This window comes from Vipera berus (assembly GCF_964194415.1).
Source record: "Vipera berus genome assembly, chromosome: 11".
Lineage (NCBI taxonomy): Eukaryota > Metazoa > Chordata > Lepidosauria > Squamata > Viperidae > Vipera > Vipera berus.
The window spans coordinates 17,535,067-17,547,811 of NC_138214.1; the positions used below are offsets into that span (position 1 = coordinate 17,535,067).

The 12,745-nt window shown below is 41.4% G+C and overlaps 1 protein-coding gene across 3 annotated transcripts in view; it reads right to left on the reverse strand.

Annotated features, from left to right (window-relative positions):
• Positions 1-221: 221 nt before the first annotated feature.
• The window catches only part of ABCB7 (ATP binding cassette subfamily B member 7), a 75,758-nt gene continuing 63,234 nt past the window's right edge, over positions 222-12,745 (reverse strand). For 2 of the 3 annotated variants that reach the window (XM_081336846.1, XM_081336848.1), the window contains 2 exons: positions 3,147-5,204; positions 222-2,116 (listed from right to left, as the gene is read on the reverse strand). In XM_081336846.1, coding sequence (XP_081192972.1) covers positions 4,986-5,204 — 219 coding nt within the window. In that variant the 3' untranslated portion in view covers positions 222-2,116; positions 3,147-4,985. The remainder of the gene's footprint in view (positions 2,117-3,146; positions 5,205-12,745) is intronic. The other variant, XM_081336847.1, reaches the window with a different exon arrangement.

The following is a 12,745-nucleotide window of genomic DNA, read 5'->3' on the forward strand; positions in this document are numbered from 1 at the left end:
TTTATTCTCATTTCACTGACATTACTGAATGCTGCACAAACAATGACTTTTAATCCAAGAATAATTCTCCGGCAGCTCCCTCTGGGCAGATGAGGCATGCTATTAAAATAATCAGGCCTTCTGTTCCATGCAAGGAACTGGGGAAGATATTGATTTGCTCTTGAAGATACTGATGAAGGTGCTATCAGAAAGAATAATTCCAACAGGACACCCATTTGTATTTTTAAAAAAAAACACAATACATCATTTATTCCAGTAATAATTATCTACACACATTAAACATGAATCATGTTAAGAAGACTTCATAATAGACATCTTATATACAATACTTTCAAGGGGGTGACTTCTGGATTTTTTTAATTATTATTATTGTGGCTTGGAAATTGGTTATTTGCTCTGCCCAAGTTATATTGACACTAGCGAAGGGAATTAAAAGTCTAAATAAAATGTAAGACATCTGAATTTCAAAATAATTTCTGTTAGTACAATTAGCAATCCACTCCCCAAAATGCGCACTCAGGAATAAGAGCCAAGTGAATCGGCAGAGAAATATGAAATTGTACGTACAGCCAACGAGCTGGCTCACCACACTGTTTCCTGCTAATTCCATCTTGTTCTCTGTTCGCTGAAATCTGTTCAGGAATTTTAAGATGGAACTTGCTAAGGCACCACATCAGTGTTTCTCAACTTCCGCAACTTTCAGAGGGGTGGACCTCAACTCACAGATTCCCCCGCCAGCTATGGTTGAGGTTGAGAAACGCTGCACTACATAACTAAGATGTTACGGTATAAGAAATTGTGAGCAATTATTAAATGAATGGCTTCAACTCAGCAGGTACAAACCTGAGAATTGCTCCAGTGTTGAGCAATACCCAAAATTTTCTATAGGAGACTATCAAGAAAAGACTTCAGGATGGGACAGTAAAGAATTACATTCACTTGAATACAGGATCTTCTTCACAACTCTAAGATAAGGTCCACAATTATATGCTCCCGCTGAAAAAATGTTCATACTGAGAAATCCTTCTCCCAACACAGTCCATACTTCCTTGAATTTCCCTTCAATAGGCTGAACAGTTTTATTTTGACATTAGTTTAAAAAACTGCAACTTTATTGACTTGGTTGATCTGTGGCAAAACGCCTAGCCATTGACTCAAGGCCACAAGAGAAATGAATAGTTAATGGCTCTTACCAATGACTCTTAAGAAAAACTTCATCATGTTTTACAAAACAAAACTAGTGCATTCTTAGCATGAAGCCATTTTACAGCATGTAGTTACTGTACCAAAAGATCATAGACTAGAAAGTCAAATTGTTGCCTTGCTATCAGTGAGTCCAGACCAGAAGCTACAGTGCCGAAGTAGTTTCCGATGTTTGTAAATGAAATATTATGCTAATAAAATCTATCAAATGTACATATTAAAAATCCACATAAAGACAGTAAAAAAGATTCCTGTTTTTTAGATTTCTTTGCCTCCTGTAGGGTTCTGCAGTCCATTGGATTAGAGCAGGGGTGTCAAACTCACAACGTCACGTGACGTGTTGCGACGTATTGTGAATTTTTTTCCCCAATTGCCGGCAATGGGGTGGGCGTGGTTTTGCCATGACGCATCTGGCCTGCAGGCCGGCAGTTTGACACCCCTGGATTAGAGGATCAAAAGATGCCTTGGAATGCGAGTCTTTAAATATGAGTGAGTCTTTAAAGCACCCACATCATCCCAGAACGAGATACGGCTTCTTTAAAGAGCTGTACAAATGGCATACATTTCAACCCTGCTTTTTGCTTGAATCTAAAACAATTCAAGCACCCTAAACTTTTGCCCTTTTCTTTTAAATTTCGATCGAATAGAAATTTAAAAAAGCTTCATTTATCTTAAGTTAATAATTAAAATACTAAGTTTTTCCACTCCCCCTCCTCTTTCAAAGATGCTCTCCTAAATTTTGTTTTACAACTTGGGGTAATTAAAAATGTATAGGAGGTCTTTAGGATCAGGAGAGTGGAATAGGAAAAAAAAGTATTTCTTGTAATCTTCAACAAATGCTTAAATCCAGGCTTTAGAGTACGTGTCCATTTGTTTTCCACTCTACCCTGGAGCTTTCCTGTAGGAGAGGAATCTGCAGAGGGAATGAAAAACAAGTAAACAGTCGACAAATATGTTTGAACCAAAAAATGGTATGTGGAGTTAGGGTTAATTCAGGGCAGAAAAATGCCATCCGCATGGCACCTTTACATTCCCATCAGGTGTAGAGCAGATATTGGTATAAAACTGCTGCTTAATTTTGCCTTACAGTAGTATTTCTCAACCCTGGCAGGTTTAAGATGGGTGGATGGACCTCAACTCTCAGAATTCTCCAAACATAAGCCAGGCTGGCTGGGGAATTCTGGGAGTTGAAGTCCGCCCATCTTAAACTTACCAGGGTTGAGAAACACGGCCATACAATAATAAAATGTGACTTTATTTCACACCGGAGTCTATTCAAGGGAGAGAGAGAGAAAAAGGCTTTGAAGTAGATTTCCATGGTCATTTCAGAAGGGACATATTATGAAACCTAGAAAAAAAATTGAAAATTAGGAATGATTGGTCTAAAAGGAAAATCGGTCCTCTTCAGCATTTTACAGAAGTCTTGATTCCACAAAGGCAAACCCTAAGAACATCACAGTATTGCTTGCCTTCTTTTTCACTAAAACAGTATTTCTCAACCTCTGCAACTTTAAGATACATGGACTTCAACTGCCAGAATTGCCCAAACAGCAAGCCAGGCTGGCTGGGGAATTCTGGGAGTTGAAGCCCACCCATCTTAAAGTCGCCAAGGTCAAGAAACACAGCCCTAGAGCATGCTTGCAGTGATGTCACTTCTTGAAAAGGTGCCCTGGATCTAAAGCTCCTGTAATAAGGGCAGGAGGACTGGCCTAAAATTGCTAGAACATTGTACCACATTTTAGAAGGAACCAATCGCAGTTCAAATTGACCTAGCTCATTTGCATGGAGAAGACCAGTATTGTTTGACGCAGATAATGTACCGGCTCTAGTTCTGGTGAAAAGTATTTGTTTAAATGACCATTGGATACAGCTGATCAGTTACAAATCACAGCGCTATGGAGCCTCATATACGGACACGCTACATGTGTTCAGAATACTTGTACCTTTCACTGGAACAATGTTGACAAGGAGGACAGTTACACTCTAGTGGAAGAGGTGTGAACACTCCATGGAAGCACAGAAGGTGCCTGGAGGAATATACCGATCTCTTAAGATAGAGCATTTTCATTTTGGGAAAGAAAAATAAACGCTGAAAAGAAAAATAAATGCTGAAAGCAGGGTAAATTATACCGTCAATTCTTGGAATTTAATAATGACTATTTTCCCCACCTCTAGTGGCAAGGAAGGAAGGAAGGAAGGAAGGAAGGAAGGAAGGAAGGAAGGAAGGAAGGAAGGAAGGAAGGAAGGAAGGAAGGAAGGAAGGGAAAGGGAAGGGAAGGGAAGGGAAGGGAAGGAAAGGAAAGGAAGGAAGGAAGGAAGGAAGGAAGGAAGGAAGAAAGGAAGGAAGGAAGGAAGGAAGGGGAAAGGAAAGGAAAGGAAAGGAAAGGAAAGGAAAGGAAAGGAAAGGAAAGGAAAGGAAAGGAAAGGAAAGGAAAGAAGGAAACCAGTTGGAAGGGACCTTGGGGGTCTTCTAGTCCAACCCCCTGCTCCAGAAGGAGACGCTGTACCCATTTCAGACAAATGGCTGTCCAGTCTCTTCTTAAAAGCTTCCAGTGATGGGGAAGGAAGGAAGGAAGGAAGGAAGGAAGGAAGGAAGGAAGGAAGGAAGGAAGGAAGGAAGGAAGGAAAAGGAAAGGAAAGGAAAGGAAAGGAAAGGAAAGGAAAGGAAAGGAAAGGAAAGGAAAGGAAAGGAAAGGAAAGGAAAGGAAAGGAAAGAAATGTTATCAGCAGTTATCAACAAAGAAAGACAGGTCTTTGTTTTTTAGCACCATGACTTTTTCCACTGAAAGCCATCAAACAGCAACTTATTCAGTCGAAGAATGAATCCCCAATTTCCATTTTGTTATCACCTATTAAAGGGGTTTATTTTGCAGGACACAGCAAAAGTTACTCACCTTTGTACTGAAGTAACGTCACGGTCAACTGACATTACTTTTCCAAAACAATACATTTCCTTCATGAATACTTATTGACATAACTGGGCCCAAACGTAAAGGCAGTCCGAATAGTGCCTGAGGACTGAAGACACTCTGTACCTTGCTACAGAAGCACAACTTATTGGCAAGACAATAATTCTAACCATATTTGTATTGAATTATCATTAGAATTTAATAGAAACATTTCCTTGTGCCGTTCCCGGATGATTACAGAATTGAGATGAGCCAGCCTTTACTACTTTGCTTTGAAAGATGCACTGATCATTTTGAGATGCTCTCTTTTGTTCTTTAACACTGAAAATTTAGTCCTTTTAGAACTTCTAATGGGGAAAACCAGTAAATATTGAGGCAAAAATGTCTCTGCATTGAACTGCAAACCCGATGCCTCTTTTATAAAAGGATACAAACTCTATTAAATGCAACAACCAAAGAATATTAACTGCATCCATGAATATATGTACTTGATTTATATATATATATATATACATCTTTAACTCTGCAGTAGTGAGGAGCAGCATTAGAATGCAACATCTTAACAGTGAATGCCAGATAATTTGATTCTGGCCAGGTTATAGCAATTTCTGCCACGTTACAAACAATTCCAGGTGGATTTGCACCTTGTCTGAGATTATTACCAAATATAAGTGTTAATGAACCAGTCCAGGTCAGCTTCAACCAATCCTCACTGACAAGCAGATATAAAATCCTTTGGCCACCAAGATCCGGTTTCATGGAGAAAAGACCGCTAACAAAAGCAAACAAAATCTGGGCACTGTGTACTTGGTTGGACGCAGCTTCAGTGCGAAGTTTACTTGGCATCAACTGGGGGTGGATTTAGACTCAGACTCAGCAGGAGCAATTCCCACAGCCTTTCACGCTGTTGATTATTTCTTCTTGCAGTTTCTTCCTTTCTTCCTCTTTGGACATGTGATGGTTTCTCTCCTCCCACCTCTCACTGGTGCTTCTGTTCAGCATCCGGCTGCTCTGAGTGTGCCACATCTCGTAGTAGAGGCTGTTGGGGCTGGTAAGCAGATCAATATGCTTGCCACGCTCTGCAACTTTGCCCTGTTTTTAAAGAAATCAGAATTGCACAATCACCCTGCACCGTTTGTCTGGAACAAGGAGAGGCCCCACCTGTCTTATGAGAACGCACATGGAACACCCTGGGTTCAGAATGCAGAATAACAGAGCTGGAAGGGACCTTGGAGGTCTTCTAGTCCAACCCTATGCTCAGGCAGGAAGCCCTATACCATTTTAGACAAATGCTTGTCCAATCTCTTCTTAAAAACTTCCAGTGTTGGAGCACTCACAACTTCTGGAGGCAAGCTGCTCCACTGGTTTATTGTTCTGTCAGGAAATTTCTCCTTAGTTCCAGGTTGGCTCTCTCTTTGATTAGTTTTAGTTCAGTAGGAAAGGAACAGATCATTAGCAATAGCAATAAGACTTATATACTGCTTCATAGTGCTTGACTCCCAAGTGGGTTACAGAGTCAGCATATTGCCCTTCAACAATCCGAGTCCTCATTTTATCGACCCGAAGGATGCAAATCATCCTTGAGCCAGTCAGGATCGAACTGCTGGCAGTGGGGCAGAGTCAGCCTGCAATACTGCCTTCTAACCATTGTGCCACCACAACTTGGCCTTAAATTAAGCATCATGCTGAAAAAACATTGGTGGGTTTCTAGTTAGAGGGCTGCAGCTGAGGTCCATGCTTCTACAAATGTATGGACCCTCATGTCCAAACCATAAGGTCTCTCACTCATAATAAACCAACCATAGTTTATAGGTAGTCTTCAACTTACAAGTTTGTTTAGTGACCATTCAAAGTTACAACAGCATTGAAAAGTGAGGACCATTTTTCACACTTATGACCATTGCAGCATCCCTATCGTCACGTGATTAAAATGCAGGTGCTCAGCAAGAGACTGATATTTAGGATGGTTGCAGCCTTCTGGGGTCCTGGGATCCCCTTCTGTGGCCTTCTGATAAGCAAAGTCAATGGGAAAGCCGGATTCACTTAATAACCGTGTTACTAACTTAACAACTCTAGCGATTTCCTTAACAACTATGGCAAGAAAGGTCTAAGATGGGGAAAAACTCACTTTAAAATGTCTCATTTAATAACAGATTTTGAGCTCAACTGTGGCCATAAGTCAAGGACTACCTGTATTTCAGAACTTACTACTCTAGAATAGGGCAGGAAACATTTTTTTCCTCAATCTTTCTCAATACCTTACAAGCTAGGGAGTGCTTGAATTAAGATTGGCTTCCTTTTGGTATCATGGGTTGCATGGTGAAGAGTTTTGTAAAAAAAAATGCTCAGCCCTCCATTTTTTTAGCCACCAACTATTGGTGGCACGATCTGGAAGAATTTCAGGAATTGAGTAAAAAGATCCCGGGAAATCTGAGCTATAGATAAAGAGCTCTTGAAAGTCAGTTGAAGCTGCTAGTCCATTTCAATCTTCTTGAAACTGGTAGCCTCCAGATGGGTAGACTCGTAACTTATGGAATTTTCAGCCACGGCTATGATAGTTGGGGAATTCTGGGAGTTGATTTTTTGGGAAGGCTGATCCATTGGGTTGGATCTTGCCTACTACAACTGGCATGTGTTTCCCAAGCTACATTTCCAGCTACTTACTAAGCATCTGTCAGGACCCACCCCAATCCACGTCTTAGGAAGACAAAAACTCTTGGAGTCAGTTCTAGTCCAAAAGGAATCTTTACTAGGACATGCTTGGTTGTGGGAATACAAGACAGGACTTAGTATTGTTTTACAAATTGAAATTTGCAAAATACTTACTAAGCATCTCTTTAAAGTAGATCTGGGGGATTCAACGGGGTTTGCCCACTTGCAAAATCTGTGCCTGAGCATTGAGGGGGGTGGGGAAACAGGAAGGCTTGCTATTAAGAAGGTAGATGGCTTTCAGATCCTGTTTCCAAGCTGTCTGCCTATAATTCCTTTCAATGGCTCTCTTCTTATAACCCAGGTACACTCTCCCTATTCAGCCAGTGTTTAGTTTGTGTGTAACAGTCAAGGTTATGGTGGAAATGGAGGGCAGGGGTGCTGGTGAGTCTTTCCAGTTCTTTTTATGAGGATATGAGAGCCCTGGCTTTGCCCCTTTCCTCTTGGTCCATGGACTTTCCAGGCCGCAGAGCCATCAAAAGAAAAAGTGTGGACCAACTACTAGAGAACCGAATTGTTGGGCGTTCACACTGTTCTACTTTTGCTCCAGGTATTCATCTATTAAAAACAGACAACCCCACCCCAAATTAAAGAGCCCAAAACTCGGGAAAGAAACCCTCACTGTACCTAGCCTGCTCCTTCATGGAGGCTTGATCTCAGAACACACAGTTGTTGCAAGTTGCCCAAGTAAAATTTGAAGTGGGTGGGAATGGCCTTGGATCTTTTCTCCACCTGAATAAAAAGGGAGGTACGCCGCAGTAAATGTGGTTCCACTCATTGATAAAACTGCTTTTCGGAAGAGTACCAAAGCAGAGAAACAGACCAATCAACTTGCAAGGGCAGGATCGAGGAAGCAAGAAGTGCTTCAATTTCTTAAGGCATATTAGGGATAAACAAACAGACAATGCAGAAGGTATCTTCACACCTCATTGATGCCACCCATTCTGAGGTTTCTTGTTGCCTGGACTGAGTTGCTAACAGCCATATTTTTCTCTCTTGATTGTTTATGGATAGCTTTCCCTCCATTAATCTCCCTGCCTCTCTACATTCTCTCATCTAAGTGTTCTGTTCCAGCCTACGACCGGCCCTGTTTGAATGTCAGGGACAACCCCTTTTTATCGTCAACAGGCTGGAAAAAAACCCAACCAAATTTATTTATAAAGAATTCAAACAAGAGTTAAACAAAAAGTTCAAACAAGAGTTAAACAGGGATAACAGACCAGGACTCTAGCAGAAGATCTTCAAACGGTTGCATTCAGCAACCAGCATCTCCCACACCTTCCCCTTTTATCAGCAGTCCCAAGGCGTGGCTTCTCATTGCCTTCTCCCAAGTTGCCTCATTGCCTTCCTCTGTTCTGCTCTGCTGGATTGCCTCCGGCTCCTAGCGTCTCTGAATAGATTCAGCTGTGAATCATCTACATCCAATACCTCGTGCTCACACGGCTGAGTCTGAGGAGGAACATGATGGGAGGGGCCAGGCTGAGAGTCCTGCAGTGCATCAGAGCCTCCCTCTGATACCAAAGGCTTTCCAAACCCCTCCTCCTCCTCCTCTTCAGAATCAGCAGACTCAGCTACCGATACCACAGGCTGACGCTGGATCACAACACTAAGGTTGACCCATCTGAACTATTGGCTTTTTGATTTTTTTCATAATTTCCCTACCTCCTTTTCAAAATGGCTGGGTGATGAACTCTAAAACAAACTTCAGAGGAACTGATCTAAAGGGATTTACCAAAGCAGGGGGAAATAATGCCGTGGCCACAAAGATGTGTATTAAGTCTGGCACAGATATCAACAAATGACTGACTCAAAATGCCAGATTTTTATTAGAGAAAGGAGATGCAGACACTCCAAAAGCCTTTTAAAACTTTCGGGAAGAGTTTGCTGTCTCTGCCTGTTCCAATGTTTGGAGGTTGCACTGACATCAGAAGCAGCAGATTTGATTTAAACTTCTGATTTATAATTGAAGCTTGCAGCTTTGCAACATCTGTTGGATGAACACAGTGGTAAATCAACGGGACTCTTATCCGCATTATTCACATTTCTCTTTTGCTTTCAATCATTTTTTTTAAAAAAATATCAAGCTCACAATAGGTCAGTCTTAATTTACAATTCATTGGTTAAAAAAAAAAAGAGCCCCGATGTATTTGAAGGAGACAGCATGCATTTCCAGCAGTTTTAAGAGGAACAGAAAGCTTCCTTATACAGCAATGAAACTGAATAGATTGTTGCCACTGTGATTCGGACTTTTATTGTACCCCAAACTACAAATATTTACGCTGTACTGGGAAGAGGTCACAGAAGAAATCGTTCAGCCTTTTTTACCTCATCCCCTAATTTATTTTAATGTTTTCTTCCTGTCTTTCTTTTGCTGTGCTGGTTCTCAACTGTTTGAGCTATCTGTTTTCTAAGAAACCTCATTTATGGAACAGCTGGGAGCCAGGCATGCATGAAGCCACCTCACTCAGCTCATCACAAGATTTCTATTCTATTAGAGTTCACAAAGGCAAGATATTTAAAGGGACCTAAGTGTTCGCTGGCATTTCATTATTACTAATGAGCCAGCTCAACTGGGCCTTTTTAAAAAACCCAGTAACAATGATGTAATGGCCCTATTAGGCCAATGCCTTACAACAGTGATGGCGAACTTTCTAGAGACCGAGTGCTCAAACTGCAACCCAAAACCCACTTATGTATGTTCGGGTGCTGGGTGGGCGTGGCCCATCGGATGGGCGTGGCCCATTGGGTGGGTGTGACTGCGGTGGTAATGGCAGACTGGGCAGGACTAAAAAGTTCAATCAATCAATTCCAACTTTGCGAGATCTTTTTTTCCCCGCGAGAAGTTGACATTGATTGATTGATTGAACCTTTTTTTTGCACATGGCGACGGCGGCCTAAATCGAAAAGGTTTTATAAAACCCAGCTGAAGGCCTAGGACTGGGGCGATGGCGCGCGTGCCCACAGAGAGGGCTCTATGTGCCACCTGTGGCATACGTGCCATAGGTTCGCCACCACAGCCTTACAATGTTTAAGTTTCTTTCATACAATGGTCGCGTAAAATCCAAATATGAAGTGATGGAGGTAGACAGAGGAAGAATATCCTATCTAGTTTTTATGTATTGCCCTGTTCACCGCCCTGAGTCCCTAGGGAGAAGGGCGGTATACAAATTAAATTAATAATAATAATAATAATAATAATAATAATAATAATAATAATAATAATAATAATAATAATAATAATAATAATAATAATAATAATAATATTATTTGGGAAGGATGGCCAGAGGCAGCGTCATCAAGGGTATTTTCAAAACTAATGCTTTGAGCACCTAATGCTCAAATGTTTCTTGCTTTTTTTCGTCTTCTCAAAGTAATACAATGCTCTGTTTTTAACTTGTTCAGGGGAGCGGAAAGGGACAACTCACCACAGCCCACTCTCCACAGGACAGCCCACCACAGCGCAATTCAACAATTCAATTTAATTACCGTATTTAAAATAATTTTAAAAATTGTTTTCATTTTTGTCATTCACATTTCATATTGTCCCTCCTCTGGTATCCTTTCTTTAATGATTCTATGCCACCATTTCCTCAATATTAGTTTAACTCACGGCGAGTTGTCCCATGGCAACTTGGCCATGGTGAGTTGGCCCCCATTTTACTGACCTCGAAAGGATGGGAGGCTGAGTCAACCTTGAGGATCGAACTTCAGGCTGTGGGCAGATAACTCTAAGTACTGTGTCATCACAGCTCATTTCATATAAATAAAATGTATAAGGAGAGATGTCAAGCGAATCCATAATTACATTTTGCTGGAATTTATTAGCTGGCACACAGAATTGAGAATATCTTGCAAGTAATAAAAGGCTGTTCATTTGATAATAGGTAAGAAACATAGTGATCAGCTGAATGTCCAGGAAGTGGTAATAAAATAAGCAAAACCAAACCGACCAGTTTATCGTTATGTTTTTTTTTAAAAAAGAAAGAAGAATGTGGCCACCCCTTTTTATGGTTTCAGAGCCAGAAGGAAGGGGCCAATCCCATTACTGAAAGGAACATTTCTGAATCTACCATCCCACAAAGAGAAGGAAAGGCCTGAGTAGCAATCCAGGAAAATATTTCCTTCCATATGGGGCTCTGTTAAAACAGTAACACGAGCTGGTCGCTATCTGGATTCAGCCTTTCAAGAGTTGAAACTTTCAGGAACATCACCAAAATAATTTTGATAAGCTTTTACGGAGACTAGAAAATCTGGTGAAAGACCAGATGGTAGCAGTTTCCCTCAAACAGCCTTTGGCTGGCACTATAGGAAGACATCAGTAAATATCTATGGAGATTCTTAGTTGTCCCAAAAGGGCTTTTTCAGAACTGAAGAAGCTTCTTGGATTTGAAATGAAACGTCTTTGAGGAAATACCATGTCCAGTTGCCTTTTGAAAAAGCACCTTTAGGGCACCAGTAAATATAATAAGCACCTGGGAAGATTAGGAATTTGAACCTAAGCATATACAAGTAATCCCTGACTTGAGACTGGTCATTTAAGGACCATCTGTTCAAAGTTACTAGGGCCTTGGGAAGGGTGCTTCGTGGCCAGTCAAGCACCTCCAGCCATTGTAAAATGCCCCCATGTGTGAAGGCTCACATTTACAACCAGCTGCTAAACACCCCATCAACATGTTCTCTATTTACAGTACTCTCTGCCGGCTTCCCCAGAAAGTCAATGGGGAATTTGGCACGGAAGGTTGCCAGCGGAGAGGGTGGAGGAGCTGAAATCTTTCAGTGGGCTGTAGAAATGTTTGAGAAGGGCTGCCTGCTGAAATCCTTCCAACAGGCAGCTCTTTGGGAGCAGAAGGGCCCCCTGCCAGAGGGTTTCGGTCTCATGGAACTGGAATCCTTCCACTGGTGGCTTTCTTCTCCATTTGCCTCCTTAAGTAACACCAGCTGCCTGCAATTAGTGCAGGTTCGCATCCCACCAGGCTCAAGGTTGACTCAGCCTTCCATCCTTCCCAGGTAGGTAAAATGAGGACCCAGATTGTTGGGGGCAATTAAGCTGACTTTGTAATAATGCCGCTTGGGGGTGTGTGTGAAAGCCCTAATAAGCAGGCATATACATAGAATGAAGGCTACTGCTAAGCTTGTAAGCCGCCCTGAGTCTTCGGAGAAGGGCGGGATATAAATGGAATTAAAATAAATAAATAAAAATAAAAATTTGCTTAAGGTATTGGGAGACCACCTGACAACCACAACTGAGAGTGCTGGGATTGTGACCACTGAGCTGAACAATCACGTGGGCATCTTGCTCTGCTCAACGACCAAGATTCTGGTCCCAAATTGTGGTCATAAATTGAGGACTACCTGTAGGTAATCCTCATTTTCCTCTTTAACGGTAATCATCACAATTCAATTTCCAGTTTTTTTCCTTGCTTGAACCCGAAGTCAGACTTACTGCCCCTTTCTAATTTACTAAGGTTGCTAAAATGGCGAAGTGAGAGACACAGAAATATTGGGATACTTTTTTTTTTGCTAAAAAAAGACTCTGCTCGCTTTAGTTTTTTTACGCCTGCATTTAGGCAAAATCAGCATGAACGTGCATGCCAATATAGTCACATATTGACAGTGATAGTCAGGGAGATTCGGGCTCCCAAGGCTTCAAGTGGAAGGTGGCATCAGAACATCTTTGTTACAATCATTGACCAGAGAAAAGCAGGAAAATTTAGTGGATGCAACTGATTTTTATTTTGGGTTAGCTTGATCACCTTTAGTAATAATGCATCATAATCCTGCATTATAAATATATTAAAGAAACAATACACACCTAAATTAATGGAGCAGAATCTTAAATCAATCAGGGCATTACAGCTCCGCAAGAGAGAACCTGCTTCATTTGTGTGCAAGCACCAATGGCTCTATGGCAGTCAATATGGCCC